We start from the raw sequence: 17146 nt of genomic DNA on the forward strand, positions 1-17146 counted from the left end.
AAACCAGTATCAAGTATTTGAGCTTGTGGGTTCAAATAACCACATGTAAATATGCAACCATGGCCATTTAAACAAGGACAGTAAGTACACCCACTGACAGACATTTTATAAAAGGGGAGGAGGGTGAGTCTATGTTCAGAGGAGAATGTATTTTTATCACCACTATTTACAAGCCTTAGCTGAACACACACTTCCCCAAATGACTGCCCACTGAACTTAAAGCACTGACAGATGAAGAGAACGGTCAGCTTTACAGAATGTTGAGTCCTGCTATGCTGCTTTGACAAACGTCACACACATATTATTGTTGCTAAAGACTAACAAAGGTTTGAAGATCCAATTCTGCAGACATGGTTTATGTGCAAACTTTTATTTCATCTATTAATCAAATTACGTGGACCCAACTATGCCATAAGATGCTGCCAATTCAACATCTGATGAATAAAAACAGACATATAACGTTGTTTTTTTGTGGAAGGTCAAATGCAAAAACAGATGTTGGTCCATGCTTGATAACTTCAAACTGTTGTTTTCTGTATGGTTTCATCTCCTTTTCTTAACAAAACTGCTTCAATTCATGGAGGTGTCCAGACTTTGTTTAATGCTAACTTTATTAAATTGACCAGAAAAACTATATTTCTAAAAGTAAATTATGTTAAATATCAGGCTACAACAACTCATGATAGGACGGAGACGCAAGATAGTTAAGGTCAATGTTCAAAGAGTGAAGATCTTTAAATAATTAATTTATAAATATATTTTTTTAAATCACAGACGATAGGATGGTGCAAATACATTTTCTTAAGAAGGCTACTACGGTGGTCCAGAAGGGTTCAAACACAACACTTTAGATTTTGCAACACAACACAATAACTCAAAACACAATACAATTGCTCACAACACAACACTTTTAACTCACAACACAACATAATAACTCAAAACCCGAAACATTAGCTCACAACACAATACAATAACTCACAACACAATACTTTCACAAAAGGAAACTAGCGTTGTGAAAGTGTTGCGAGTTATTGTTTCGTGTTGTGAGTTAATTGTTTTGTTAATTCTTTAATTAAGTAAATTTTTTAGTGTTGCGACGAATTGTAGTGTGTTATTTTGTTTTGTGTTGCAAAATCTAAAGTGTTGTGTCATGACCCTTCTGGGCCACCGTAGAATACCTAACAAAATTGCCTTCACTGATCAAGCACACACAAAAAATTTCAATTGTTGTAGAATAACACTGTCATGAAACACAGAAACTCTTTTAAACTATCTTGGCATTACCCAACTCTTTCTTGTACGGTGATGTTGTGTGGATTTAGGTGTTTTTTTCACCTCTACTATCTCATTGAAAAACCTGTAAAAGTTATCAAAAAGAAATCAAAGGCTGTTTGAAGAGCCAAGCTACAAAACACATGAAACACATCACTATGCCACAGCAATGCTTGCTGCATGAAAGTGCACTCTGAACTGCTGCCGTACTGACTGAGTACAAACTCAAAGTGAATCATTGAGAGAGTAAAAAAGGAGCTCAAGCTCTAAAAACAATTACATTTTAGTTGTTTATGTGCTCTTTGGATCCTGACCGGTTTACTTATCGTTAAAGGCAGAAATCCGAATGATAAATGGCGTTTAACTTTTCTACACTTCTTTACACACCTTTCACGTAAAAAACAGCTCAAGGTGCTGTACATAAAAACAAAAAAGAATGCATAAAAAACACCAATCCCTATTCATGCAATAAAATAATGAAATACACAAAAACAAACACAAGTTAAAGAGAGATGACTAAAGAAAAAAACTAAAGAAGAGAGAACCCAGAAGGCGCGGTTACTATATTATTTAACAACCCTCCTGCATGTGTAAACTTCTGAGCAAAAGATTTTCAAGTCAATGCTGCGACAGAGCTATTTTCAACTTTCTACTCATCTTCATGCCAATGAGCTGCTCCCTTTAAGTGCCACCAAAATTAATCATCATGCAAAAGGCCTAAATGTAATTAACAGACTGAATGTTCCTCCTGAGTTTGATCTCTGCACTTGCATTTTGTTTTTAAAAATAATGTGGGTTGTGTTAACCCAAAATTAAAGGTTTTGTGGTCAGTACTGCGACAGATGTATTGGAGATGTCCAAGTTCATGAGCAAAACCACAAAGTTAAAGTGATTCTAGTGTTTCTATGGAAAAACACGCCTCTAAATGCATCAGATTCAAGTGAAATTCTTTCAGGCGAGTGATTTGAAGATGAGTCATGCGCTGGACCTTTTGTCTTCTCTGCTTGAAATGTTTCTCTTTTCATCCAAGTAGTTTAATCACACAGGGCTTTTGTTGTTGAATGAAGTTCATGCAAGTTGTTCAAGTGCTGCAATGTTGTCTAAAGAGCATTGTGAATGCTAAAATAATGAAAGAATTTTAAATTTAGCACAAAAACAAAGAGCTAGAATGATGGCAACATCAAGCCCTCCATTTCCAGATTTAACCAAAACCAAGAAGTGCCAAATGTTGCAGTTCCAGGAAAAAACCTCTACAGAGAGGTTGCAAATGGAACCAATTTCTATTTGTTTTTTTAGTTTGTTTTTTTAAAGGAAGTAACCGCTGCATGGTGGCGAAGTGGTTAGCGCTCTTGCCTCACAGCAAGAAGGCCCCTGCTTCGAATCCGGCTGGGGGACCTGAACCAGAACATCAATGGGGGCCCTTTCTGTGTGGAGTTTGCATGTTCTCCTTGTGCATGTGTGGGTTTTCTCCGGAGTCTCCGGCTTCCTCCCCTCGTCCAAAAACATGCTTCATAGGTGAATTGGCAACTCTAAATTGTCCCTAGGTGTGAGTATGAGAATGAATGGATGTGTGATATGTGGCCCTGTGACAGACTAGCGACCTGTCCAGGGTGTCCCCTGCCTTCGCCCATAAGTGGCAGAGATAGGCTTCGGCAGCCCCGTGACCCCAAAAGGGATAAACAGAAGAAGATGAATGAATGAATGAAGTAATTTTTTATTGACTGGCAATGTCAAATTTTACACTAAAAATTACTTATAGTCTGGTTTTGAAGATCTTTTTACTGTGTGCAAAAAGGGTACAGGGGGAGGGGGTGATTCTTTAAGGTCCAAATTTGTATTTTTAGGGGAATATCTTTTGATCGAGTTGAATCATAGGGGTGTCCATCAGTTTTAGTGTTATTATGAGGAAAAAGTCCTGTAAAAGTCTCATTCCAAATACGGCGGGAACCACGACATTCAAACCCAAACTGTTAGGAGTAATGAGGGCAGGATTTCTAAACAAAAGTTTTAATTTCAGTCTCAAAAAATATCTGGAATGCCTGAGAACATTGGCACACACTGCTCTATCAAATGGAAAAGGAGAGGGAGTCCAGTGAATGGTTATAGAAGGCTGCTGGTCTTAAATATCAGACAGGGGATTTTACTCATTTCCACATAAACAGATCGGTGAGACAGGGCTGCAGATTGAGGTTTGTGCACTTCTTAAATGTGTGTTCAGTCTTTGCTTTCACTTCTGGCCACAATCACAATCCAGTGCTGACCTCTACACTCCATCCGTCCAAGTCCTCCTCCCCTGAGAGCTGACATTTTCTGCTCTACCGTGACGAACTCGCTGAACCTCACCGTATGAACAACACACCAGCCGAGGGATTTAGCAAAGGAAAGAAAATTTCCTAAAAACTCCTTGTGAAGGATTACAGTTTGGTCCAGAATCAAGAGGTTCTGGTCTGTCTGAAGTTCTGTCGACTCCTTCAGTCTGTGAAAAGACCTTCTAAAGCCCTGAGGTCACAAACTATGACTGTTCTTGGTTCTTGCATCTGAACCTCCAGGTGTTTTAATAGTGTTTTGAAATTATTCAGAGCAATGAAATGTTCCTAATAGGTTGCTTTCATATTGGAGTCAAAAACATAGTAAATTATGTAAAGAAAATCTTAATTGGTTTCTGTCTTCATATGTGTTGTAATGTCCTTGAGGTAATTCCAGCTGTGCTTTCTCATAGCATAGACATGATAAATGTAACCGCTTCAATCGCTTTTATCCAAATATTATTACAAAGAAGGAATTTTTGAGGTAAGGTGACTTACGCAAGGACACATGAACCTGATAAAAAAGGAGTTTGATTTTGTATAGAAACTAGTTTTGGAATGTGAACAGATGTTGAATCCAGTATGAGTGAAGATGCTTCCACACTGGCCCTTCAGGTCTGCACCGGTTTATTGTGTCTGATAGGATGATTTGTTTGGAAGATATGAAAGCTCAGTATAAATTGCGTTTTTTCACATAGTTTTGCCAAGGGTGCGACATCCTCAGGAGCAACTTATGTGTGATTATTTTTAACAAATAAAAATAAGGCTAATATATCCCGAATTTCTCACCAACAACCGTTTAGCGGCTGTTTCCTGTTAACCGCCAAAGGTCACTGTGTGTGTTTGTATCACTACAGACAGCAACGCAGAAATAGCGCTGTCTGAAACAAACATGAAGTTTTCCTCCTGAACTTCATGACGTTTTCTTATTTGCACGGAGACATTATTATTCTTGTTTTTATTTTTTTCTTCCTTGGACTAATGCGGAACAGCAAGTCATCAAACTAGGTAACAGAGACATGGACGTACTGCTGAACACGCCATCATTCAGACGCAGCTTCTGCAGTATTAGGTAAGGACTGCGTTTAAAGAAAAAGACTGAATGATGTCATATACCAGACATGGAGACAGATAACCAGTCATGCTTTCATGTAGCAATGAGGCTAAGATCTTGACAGTAACTTCTCTCACATGTGACAGGAGCGTCTAGTTCACACGTTTTTGAACAACCACTGAGCATCAAACTTGATGGGCAATGAAAGAGAGTCAGCAGGCACAAATTTGGCGCATGAATCGCGTTCGGTCTAGCATTACCATGCCGTTTGGTCTGTATTCAGACTGGCATCAAACGGCCCATTCTGTTACGGACTAAAGCTTGTAAACAAAACCCAGTGACTAAATATCTCTTCAGTCATTGGCCAGGAACTTTAGTTATTGATCAAATACTTATTGTCCACCATCATTTACAAATAAATTCTTTAAAAATCAGACAATGTAATTTTCTGGATTTCTTATCTCATTTTGTCTCTCATAGTTGAGGTTTACCTATGATGAAAATTACAGGCCTCTCTCATCTTTTTAAGTGGGAGAACTTGCACAATTGGTGGCTGACTAAAAACTTGTTTGCCCCACTGTATATAGGTGGATCTTTTGGAGCTTGTCTCAAAAATAGCATGCATGCCCAGAAAAGTGTGGTCACCCCTGCTCTAGAGTAAAGACTTGAAGGACGACTAGACCTAAATATTGCATTAATAAATCTTTTGTTCCTAAAAGGAAGTTGATCTTTGTTACTCTACTGTTAAGTCAGACTCAAGATTTGTTTCCCTATTTTCTGTCAAGCCCTGATCTTACTTTCACAGGACTCTGTATTTCCGTTTTTGACTGTTTCCTTGTTGTTCTGCTGTTTATCACTACTTCACACCTGCTTCCCATCAATTTTTGCTGAAGTTATTTGCCACACATCTTTTTTCTCTTGTATCTTCAGATTTCTCTTTCCATAACAGGTCTGACTCACAGAAAAGCTCTTAACCTTGAAGTTACTGTCCTGGTTTGTTGTCTTGTCTAAAAAAAACACTTAGATTTATGTGGAAACAAAAGAACTGTGTGGGAGACAGATGCTAATGGAGAGCAGCTTTCGAGGACACAGATCTGGTGGCAATTAGCTGTACACAGCTCGAGTCCACATCATTTTACAGCGTGCATTTAAAACAGAGCACATTAACATCCTCTGACATCTGAAATGTTATCCACCCAGCAATGAGATGCGTAAAAACATTATCTGGATGCTGGAGCTCACCACAGACATCTCTTTGGTTCACAGAGGACAGTTTAAGAGGAGAAAATGTGCCGTGAGAATCTGTTCTTTGGAAGAAAATGTTCTGCTGATGCCACGGGCCAGATGAGAACGGACAAGATGGAAAACTTGAAGTTTGAGGAAAAAGGTTGAGGTTTTTACAGCAAAGGTTTGAAGGCACAAGAAGACAGAAGCAGGTGTGCTCCAGCTGCAGAAGACCACACTCTGTGCCACTGCTTTCAGCTATCAGCCAAAAACGGAGGCTCCACTTCACCCAGGCTCTGTACAGTGAACTAAACACGTTTTTTTGTTTGTTTTCATTTTAACGTTCATTCAACCAGGAAGTTTGTTGTTCTTTCACTGGTGGGACCACACCCTAAGAAGGTTCTCTATAGTTGTGTTCCGCACCAGTGGTTTAATCTACAATTCAGAGGTGAATGAATAAATCAACTCCTGCCGCCCTGCAGAAACTATGTCCTTGAAAACGACACGGGTTTTTGAGATTTGGCTAAAAAGTAGAAAATCAACAATAAAAGACCAGTGTGACTACAACAAAGGATGATCTGAGTGGGACTATAATGGCTAATGTATTAAAAATGTATTTTTAAAATGTATCAGCAGGCCTTCCTTACACATTTATAGAAAATGCCTTTCATTTTCAATAGGTCTGACAGTGATCAAGGCTTAGTTTTAAAAAGAAAAACTACAGTTAATCTTAAAAATTCAGATCAGTTATTTCTTATGCATGACTTAGCAAGATAAAAATGTATTCATGTTCTACAAGGTTCAGATGGTTTAACCAGTTTTGTCCAATTTATAAATAAAATGATCTTTTCAGAACTGTAATTTACATTTTTTCTGGTCAATCTATGTCTAATGTTACATTTTGTCTGTGGTTGTAAAAAAATTATATTAATTCATCAATTGATATTAAAAAAGCCTGGAGCCTCTGATGAATGAAGCTTAGATTGGAGGCTGGTACTTACTGATGCTGGATGTGCTGCTGGAAGTAATGGGGTCGTACAAACTGTGGTGCTGCCTTCACAGTTAGCTTCATCTGGGCCATGTTGTTAGCTGAAGCGGATGTGGAGCCATGTCCACTGGGGGATACTTGTTGGGGAATGGGCCGCTGCGGTACCACATTGTTTCCATTGGTGTGTCCGCCTTCAGGCAGTGCTGGATAAGGAAGTGTTTGGACCGTTGTCTGTTCACATGATGCACCGTTTGAGCCCGGTTTGCAGACGCAGAGCTGGGGCCTGAGGCACATTCCTCCATTCTGGCACTGGGGAATGCAGTTGGCTACAACACAAGTCCCAAACCCAAAATAGAGAAAGAAAAGAAACATGAGCATTAGACAAATTAATTAGTGGATGTACAAAAACATTCCTGTTCAAATATAAATGTAAAATACTTATCTAGGAATAAAAAAGGGAGTGGTGGCATAGCTACTCAAGTACAGGATAACAGTTTGAACATGACACCTGATGTATTTTCTAGAAAAACAACTTGTGTTTTTGTGTTTAAAGCAAAATGCAACAGTTTGTAGTTCTACAAATGACCACTAGAGGATGGTTTCAAAAGGGGCAAATTTTCCTAGAATATCACATTAACATTTTTACTTTAACCTCTTAAGGCCATGTCACACAACAACTACGTAAATTTTGCGCATTTCTCACAATTTCATTGTTTCATGATACATGTGTGGTATATATAATTCAGACATACCTGGAACTGTTGTTGAAAGACAACAAATTTGCGTGTGCATCTCACAAAAAATAATGCACAATTGTATTGGACAAAACCCATGACGACATCTGTATGGCGTTTCATCTCTGCCATAAAGGGAAAGGCTGTAAAGACAACTGAGTGGGCGTATTCAGGAACTGAGTGAGTGAACCTTACAACCGCGCAGGCGCAATTCTAACCGAGCGACCCTGCATTTTACAACTGCACGTCTGCAATTCTAACTGAGTCATGATCCCGCGCCGGCAATTCTCCTTTGCGCCCTTGCTTGGATTTGCGCTCAGTGTTAAGGGGCGGTATTCAGGGGTGTGTTTGTCACTTGGGGGCAGTAACTTCTCTGGTTGATCTGATTGGCTGAAATTTTCTGGTCAAATGCGTCGAGCCAGCGGGGAGGGACTTTCACTTTTCAAAGCAGGAGGGACTAACAGGCAGCTCTTGAGCTGCATGCGGCTCTCTGCCTTTTATCATAGTTTCTAAATACAGTACAGTGCTTTCATAACAATAAGGTGAACATAAAAGTCTCACATCTTCTCCAAAATGTACAGAGCAGCCCTAATGTGTTTCTGGTTGATCTGATTGGCTGAAATTAGCATGTCAAATCCAGCGAGGCAGCGTGGCGGGACTTTCTTTTAGAGGCTTTAATAAAAAAGAGACGGCGGCTGTAATGTGGCTGTAAACACAGTGGTGGCGAACAAGTTTGACACAAAGAGCCGAAATTTCTAACTGTGATATTCAATGAGCCACACCATGCACTGACCTACCAGACACACAAACACGCAGTTAAAGTCATATTATAACGCACTCCTCTCCTTACAATACAACAGCACTGGATTAAACGGCGCAGGTTCAGTTCTGGGTGTTTTTTTCTGTATTTAACGTTAACACATAGCGGTAAAACATGCATGCTCGTGTGTGTTTTAAAAAAGGCAGCGAGCGCAAAACTGAGTTGGTTGTGATTAATTTTTTATTTTTTCAGTCATCAATCAGCATCCAAAAATCCATTAAAGTCCTCATCTTCTGTATCCGGAATGAAGCCGGAAAACATTTCTATCAAACACGCCAGCTTCCCTTTCGTCATCGTCAGAGTCCTTCTCGTTGCCGTGCCGCTCCAAACAACAGTGAAAGCAGACGCGTCAGGCCAAGCTTAAGTCCTACAGTCTAAAAGTTTGGCGTTACTCGCCGGCGCTGCCTCCCAGTAAAAGGAGCGGAGGGTGGGCAGCTTTTCATTGCAGCAGGGTCGCTGCATGTCTGCATTCACGCAGCTTGAAGCGAACAATTCTGATTAAAAGGCAAAAAAAATATATTTTTTCGTTTGAAATGCATTTGTAGTTCACTCTCTGTGTTTATTCAAAATGATTGAGATACTTGTTGACACATTTAAACGTTTATCAGAAGAGTTATTGAGGGCAGAAGTCCAAATCTGTGAAGATCTTTCTAACTTTACAGAACTGCAGCTGCTCTATTCCCATGTTCCTCCTCGTAGCTGATAGCTTGCAGTTTAAACTGTGCTTCATAATCGTGTCTCTTTTTTGCATTTTCAGGGTTTCCACAACAAAGTTGTTCTGCATTATGCACATATCTGCACCTTTGTACTATGGGAGGGGGGGAGGGTCTTCTTTCACGTCCTCGCCTCTCTCCGTACCATTCTCACTGTTCTCTCCTAGGTCCTCTTTACTGAAGTCACACAACAACACATTAGGGCTGCTCTTGTACATTTTGGAGAAAATGTAAGACTTTTATGTTCGCCTTATTGTTGTGAGAGTACTGTTTACAGAAACTATGATAAAAGACAGAGAGCCGCATGCAGCTCAAGAGCCGCCTGTTAGCCCCCCTGTTTTGAAAGATGAAAGTTCCACCCCACTGCCTCGTCGCATTTGACCAGAAAATTTCAGCCAATCAGATCAACCAGAAAGCTTACTGCTCGATCAAACACACCCCTGAACACCGCCCCGCAAGTGACAAAAACGCCCCCTTAACACTGCGCGCAAACCCAGGCGAGCGCACAAAGGGGAAGTGAGCGCCCAGGATCACGGTTCAGTTAGGATTGCAGGCGTGCAGTTGTAAACTACGGGTTCGCTCGGTTAGAATTGTGCCTGCGCGGTTGTAAGGTTCGCTCACTCAGTTCCTGAAAACGCCCACTCAGTTGTCTTTACAGCCTTTCACTTTATGGCAGAGATGAAACGCCATACAGATGTCGTCATGGGTTTTGTCTAATACAATTGTGCATTATTTTTTGTGAGATGCACACGCAAATTTGTTGCCTTTCAACAACAGTTCCAGGTATGTCTAACGGCTTTTCGTGAATGTACAACCAATATATAACTTTTTTACTCCACATATGGCACAATATCACGTTAAAATTACTTAATTAACCCTCAAATCACAAATGAATTGCATGTAAACAGCGCAGTAATCACGAACGGTTCATGTTCTACATCGATTTACGTTTCTTTGTGTGGTTTATTCGTACTTTTTCCATTGTTTTAATGTGGTTCAGTTGTGGAAATTTCACATAAAGACCACAAGAATAAAGAATAAAGAATGAAGGATAAAAATGAAAAAGTTATTATACAAGTGGAGCACAATTAGATTAACATTTTATTACAAATTTAGTCAAGTAAAAGTAAAAATGTAGTGGAAAGACTACTTTTTTGGTGAGTCAAATCCATGTAGGTCTTGACATATATAATGCCATTTAATGAAGTATAAAGAATGTTATTTTAACTCTAGTTGCCAAAATTAGTAGAAAAAATATGTCGGGACATGAAAACAAATTCAGTCAATCAAATGACGTCTGACATACATACGCAACTTTGACAAAAATCTGGCATCAAAGGACACAGACAGATATTTTCTTCATCATGAAACATCTAAAACCGTGGAATATTAAAAAAGACTGAAAACAATCAACGTGACCAGTAAATAATATTGGCCAAAAGGGACATTTTATAGCTAGAACACTCACTGCCCATGTCCAATCGGGATTTGATCATGGACATCTGGGTGTTTTGACCACAAAAAGTCCTAGGGCAAAAAAATATTTTCTACCAAGGAGAAATAAGAAACATAGTTCTTATCTGTTCGTAACATGCAGAACAATAGTAAACTTGGTATATATGTCAATAACCTTTTATGGAAGTCAACATTTTGAATCTATATTTGCCACCTTGCTGTGACAAAAGAACACCACATGCTGAAATGAAACCAATGTGATGATGGAAAGGCAAATGAGGACTGAGACAGGGCAGCAGAGCAGCAACGACTCAATTGATTTACCACAAAGTAATAACACATTTTAGCCTTTTATGAAACAATACTGGGAGGTTTAATCCAAAATAAAAGACTGAAAAGATGTGGGGAAAGGCTAAATGTTTTAGACTAAATTCAATAAATGTAAGAAAAAATTAAATGGTAAATTCTGTATAAAACAATACATATGTAATCTCAGATCCAGGCACGGAAACACCACTTATATTCTTGAACATCAAAAGCATGCAATTGAAAAGCATCTAGCCCAGAAACATCAAAGAAATGAACCACCTTCAAGTGTAAATAAAAACACAGTTTTGATTTAAGTGATTCTAGCTTTTAAATCTGTATTTACCAGACACGATTTTAAAATTTGGAGCTTCTGTGTGTACACGGGACCAGATGAAAGCCTGTAATCATACAAGCCTCCATTCATCTGCAAGTAGATTATAGGGGCATCCATTTCTTAACTACAAAGCCTCAACATGGCTGCAGTTTACATTCTGCACTCACACATCACACATGCATTCCTATACAAAGGAAGTCAATGGAAGATAACGCGCACTAGTTTGTGCAGGCGTTTTTATCAGGAAGCTGTACTGACCTTCAGGCTTTTCTCCAAAACTTCTTCCAAAGTTAAACTGAATCTACTCTGGTTTAGGATCATGAAAAACTTGGAAACTACAAGTAAAACAAAATCATAATTATGATACTATGAAAATCATCACTTGTTTATCAGTAATCTCGAAAAGAGGAGCATGTATGGAATTATAACACATAGACTAAACTATTTTAAAGTTTTGTTTCCTTGTAATTTTAATATTTACGGGCTATAGATGATGGAAATGGAAAATTCAGTTTCCGATAATAAGAATTTTGTGGAGGGAAAAAACGATGTTGGAAACTGATGTCACATCCTAATCTTTTAATTATGTTGTAACTCCTGCAAAAGATTTCTTGAACCTTTAGATCGCATGTGTCAAACTCAAGGCCCGGGGGCCAAATGTGGCCCTTCATCTCATTTTATGTGGCCCGCGAGAGCATAACAGTTTTTAATTTCTTAAAATAAAAATAGAAATTGATGTATATTTATTCATATCTAGGGGGAATCAGACTATGCATTAGGACTTAAAACACTGTCCATATAACCTAACCTGACAGAATAAAATTTAAAAGGATTTATGCATATCGGGAATGTTAAAGTATCAATTTTGAATCTTTATGCACCAAATGAAGATGACCCATCTTTCTTTAAAGAAATAACTGTCATCTTATCTTCACATGCTGAAGGGTTCCTGTTGGTGGGGGGAGACTTTAATTGTGTCTTAAACCAACATTTAGATAAGAAACCATTTGAGCCAGGACCGACACCACGCAAAACAAAGTTGCTGCATAATACAATGCAGGAACTGGGACTTATGGACATATGGCGACATAAACATCCAAAAGAGAAGGAATATACTTTTTTCTCCAAAGTACATAACAGCTACTCCAGAATAGATTTATTTGTGTGTCAAAAAGAGATGCCTATAAAGTCACAAACTGCTATATTGACTCGATAACAATATCTGACCATGCACCAGTAGTCCTCTCATTAAATCTGCAAAATAACAATGAAATCCGACAATGGAGATTAAATGTTTCTCTTCTAAACAATCCGAAGGTGGTCAACGATATTAAACAAGAATGGAAAAAACTATTTGGAAAATAATGATAATGGAGAAACCTCGCTCACTATATTATGGGAAGCCGCAAAGGCAGTGCTGAGGGGCAAAATTATAGCGATCTCATCTAAAATAAAAAAAGATAGGGAAAAAAAACAAAAGAAACTAGAGAAAGACATAATGGATTTGCAAAGAGAACATCAACAGACAAATGATAAAAACACCCTAAAATCTTTAAACCACTGTAGACAGGCATATAACGATTTATTAACCAATAAAGCAGAGGGAGCCTTACGATTTGCTAATCAGAGATATTATGAATCAGGAAACAGGGCTAGCAGATTATTGGCATTCCAATTACGCAAAGTTTAAGCCAATCGAAGCGTAGCAAAAATACTTAATCCGTCCTCAAAGAAAGTAGTATCCCACCCAAAAGATGTAGCGGAAGCCTTTTCTGCTTATTATGAAAAATTGTATGACTCACCGGACATTGCAAATAGAGAAGAAAAGATCAAAGCCTTTTTAGAAAAAATTAAGATGCCCAAATTAACTAAAACACAAGCTGAAACTTTAGTAAAGCCCATTAAAAAAATAGAAATAGAAAATACAATTAAAGCCGCAAGCGGCGTTGTATGGCCCGCAGACGCAACCCGCCTCCACGCCCTACTTTACGCACCACCGCTGAACTCACCGCCCTCACAGCCCGCAAATTAAAAGCTAATCAAGGCTGGATTTGCTAATTATGCTAACAATGCTAACTATGCTAATGTGGCTAAAAGTGCTAGCATTGCGATCAGCATCATCAACTGACTCAGAAAAACACATTATCTAAAATGCTAATTATGCTAACTATGCTAGCTACGCTAATGTGGCTAAAAGTGCTAGCATAGCGATCAGCATCATCAACTGACTCAGAAAAAAACATTACCTAAAATGCTAATTATGCTAACTATGCTAACTATGCTAATGTGGCTAAAAGTGCTAGCATAGCATTCAGCATCTTCAACTGACTCAGAAAAACACATTACCTAAAATGCTAATTATGCTAACTATGCTTGCTATGCTAACATAGCTAAAAGTGCTAGCATAGCCATCAGCATCATCAACTGACTCAGAAAAACCCATTACCTAAAATGCTAATTATGCTAACTATGCTAACTATGCTAATGTGGCTAAAAGTGCTAGCATAGCAATCAGCATCTTCAACTGACTCAGAAAAACACATTACCTAAAATGCTAATTATGCTAACTATGCTAGCTATGCTAACATAGCTAAAAGTGCTAGCATAGCGATCAGCATCATCAACTGACTCAAAAAAACACATTTCCTAAAATGCTAATTATGCTAACTATGCTAGCTATGTTAATGTGGCTAAAATTGCTAGCATAGCGATCAGCATCATCAACTGACTCAGAAAAACACATTCCTCCATTGGTGAGAGCTACATGTCATGTGTTGATAAAAAACCCACTTTTTCCAAAATGGCGGCTTTTCTGTTGATTTTATCTCCATAGCAACCATTTTATGTTTTGGTCCCCTCGGAAGGACGAACAGATTGACGTCAGTTTCTGACAAATCGGTAAAAGTAAACTTTTTGTCGTCCTTAGCAACAGTGGTTTTATGCTAACCACGCCCACATTCCTTATATGTCCATGTCCAGTCTTTTTCAATGTATTCTGTTTCAGGCATGAATGCATGCATTCAATTTTCACTGTATTGTATTGAAATGCATGGGAGTTATAACAGTGCGCCACTTTGCTAGCTTGCCACGCACACGCCGCTCAAAATCTACAACTTCTAATTCCAACATTTTTTCCACAGTAGCTTGCCATTGATGCCCAAAAAGTTTCGAGACAATCGATGAAAATTCCAACGACAAGTTTACGTTTGAATCTGGTGTTAAAGGTGTTTTTTATAGAAAATTCAAGATGGCCGCCTTTTCCCGAGGTCAAAGGTCGACGAAACTCCAAAGGTGATTGTAGACTTACGCTAGGGACATGCGAGTCAAATTTCGTCAAAATCGCTCGAAAAAAAGTTCATTTTTCCATATTGTGTAAAAACGCGAAAAACTCAAAATGGTAGATTTTGGCACAAAATGGCCGCCAAACCGTAGGTCGTGTCGCCATCACGTAATGATTTCAAAACTTTCTTTGGATATACCTGACAAAGTTATCTGGGTTTCGTTAGCCGATTCTTAAAAATAAAATCCGAAAAAAATTTTTTTTGCCGAGTCAGCACTTTTTTTTGCGATGGTTTTTTGTTTACCACGGCCACATTCCTTTATCGATTTAGTCGTATGTGACATCGTTTTGTACAGTGCGGGCCAGGGTATCGCATATTTCAGTTTCAGGCTATTCCGATAAAATATGTGCGAGCTAGCTAAAATGGCGACGGTTGCGAATTCGCCACGCGCACGCGTTTCAAATTCTACAACTTCTAATTCCAACATTTTGTCCACAGTAGCTTGCCATTGATGCCCGAGAAGTTTCAAAAAGATTGATAAAAATCCCTAGGACGAGTTTTCGTTTGTATCCGTTACTAAAGGTCCTTTTTTATGAAAATTCAAGATGGCCGCCCCTTGCCAAGGTCAAAGGTCAACAAAACTTCTTTGGAAGTTGGAGAATCGTGTTTGTGGCATGTGTGTGCAATTTCGTGAAAATCGCTTGAACAAAAGTGTCGTTTTCCCATATTGTGAAAAAACACGAAAATCGCCATTTCTCTGAGTTCGCCACAAAATGGCCGCCAAGCCGTAGGTCGTGTGGCCATCCCATAATGATTTCATAACTTCTTTGGGATATCTCCAACACGCGTGTTTTGGTTTCGTTGCTCTAATTTGAAATATTTTTTTTTGGCCCCATAAGCGATTTTCGGCCCATTCATTTTTTTTACGGGAACGCTCGCCGTGATGTCATCGTCATGGGGGGGGTGACGTTCTCTTTGCCGAAAATTCATTTTCAATTTATCCCAGATGTGTGCCAATTTTGGTGAGTTTTCGGGTATGTGGCGGGGGTCAAATTTGCGATCAACGGATCCGTAAGAAAGAAGAAACGTAATAATAATGAAACAAAGCAGAAACAATATAGAAGTTTTTGCAGTCAGGTGGCCTATGTATTTCAATGCGGCCTGTCTTTTACTATAGGCTGGGCATGTCTTTTTGGCTTTAAACCCGTTCTTTGAGGGCTTTTTTGGGCTTTTTTGTGTTTTTGTCGCCATTTTTGCGACTACAATTTTAAGGTTTGTGCGATGGTGTTGTGCGTGTGTGTGTGTATTTTTGTTGCGTTACACAATTGTCGTGTCGTTTTGTGCTTTGGGCGACTTTTGACCCCATTTTTTGGCGTTTTGACGCGTTTTTTTGACGTTTTGGACCTTTTTGAGTGTTCGACCCTCGTAGCAGTTACAATATGGTCCTTGCAGTCTATGACTGCTGCGGGCCATAATTAAAAACCTGAAAAACAATAAGTCTCCAGGGATAGACGGGTACCCAGGTGAATTTTATAAGTGTTTTAAAGATGAAATCTTGCCTCTTTTACAAAAAGTTTTTAATCATACTTTAACAGAAAATGACCCACCTAAATCCTGGTCTCAAGCAATAATATCAGTAATACACAAAGAAGGTAAAGACCCTGCAAGCTGTGCCTCATACAGACCCATAAGTTTACTTTGCTGTGATATGAAAATTTCGACAGCAATATTGGCTAAGAGAATCCAGAAATATATAAGGAATTTAATTAAACCAGATCAGACTGGATTCATACCCGGTAGATTAGGAATAAATAATATAAGAACAACGCTGAATATCATGCTGGCAGCTAAAAAGACATCAGAACCGTCAATGCTTGTAAGCTTGGATGCTGAGAAAGCATTTGATAGGGTTAATTGGCTATATCTTGAACGGGTGCTGGAGAATATGGGATTCCACTCGGATTTCATCAAATGGATAAAAGTGTTCTATACAAAACCCATCTCAAAAGTACGGGTGAATGGATGCACTTCTGCAGGTTTTAGAGTCAGAAGAGGAACCAGACAAGGGTGCCCCCTCTCACCGTTATTGTTTGCAATTAGTATAGAACCCCTGGCTGAACTCATCCGAAAAGACCAAAGAATACAGGGCGTGTCAGTCGGAAGAACAGATTACAAAATCTCACTTTATGCAGATGATATTATATTATACCTTAAAAGGATTTATGCTAGAGTAACAAGCAAACATATGTTTTCTATGCAACTGTAATTGTCACTTTAAAAAGTTATAAGTTACATGTATTTTTCATTTCATTTAGTTACATGTATAAGTTATATCTGGCCCTTTGAGGACAGTCACTATGCTGATGTGGCCCTCAGTGAAAATTAGTTTGACCCCAGTGCTTTAAATGGCCTCTCAGACTTACTTGGTCAGTAGCTGCACATATATGATCTGACAAGTGTCCAAGAGACAATCGTTGACATTACTCACAAGGAGGTCAAGAAACAAAAGGCCATAGCTAAACAAGATGGTTGTTTACAAAGTGCTGCATCGATACATATAAGATTTAGTGGACAAACATCGTGTTGGGAGGACAACTGCAGCCCTGACAGGTTTGTAATGCAAAAGATTTGGGGGAACTTCACAAGGACTGAAGCT

At 38.9% G+C, this 17146-nt stretch overlaps 1 protein-coding gene across 3 annotated transcripts in view; it reads right to left on the reverse strand.

Annotated features, from left to right (window-relative positions):
* The window catches only part of ltbp1 (latent transforming growth factor beta binding protein 1), a 131445-nt gene that overhangs the window by 92168 nt on the left and 22131 nt on the right, over positions 1–17146 (reverse strand). For all 3 annotated transcript variants that reach the window (XM_011472799.3, XM_011472798.3, XM_011472800.3), the window contains exon 3: positions 6858–7170. In XM_011472799.3, the coding sequence (XP_011471101.1) occupies positions 6858–7170 (313 nt within the window). The remainder of the gene's footprint in view (positions 1–6857; positions 7171–17146) is intronic.

The sequence above is a fragment of the Oryzias latipes genome, chromosome 15, assembly GCF_002234675.1.
Source record: "Oryzias latipes chromosome 15, ASM223467v1".
Taxonomy (NCBI): Eukaryota; Metazoa; Chordata; class Actinopteri; order Beloniformes; family Adrianichthyidae; genus Oryzias; species Oryzias latipes.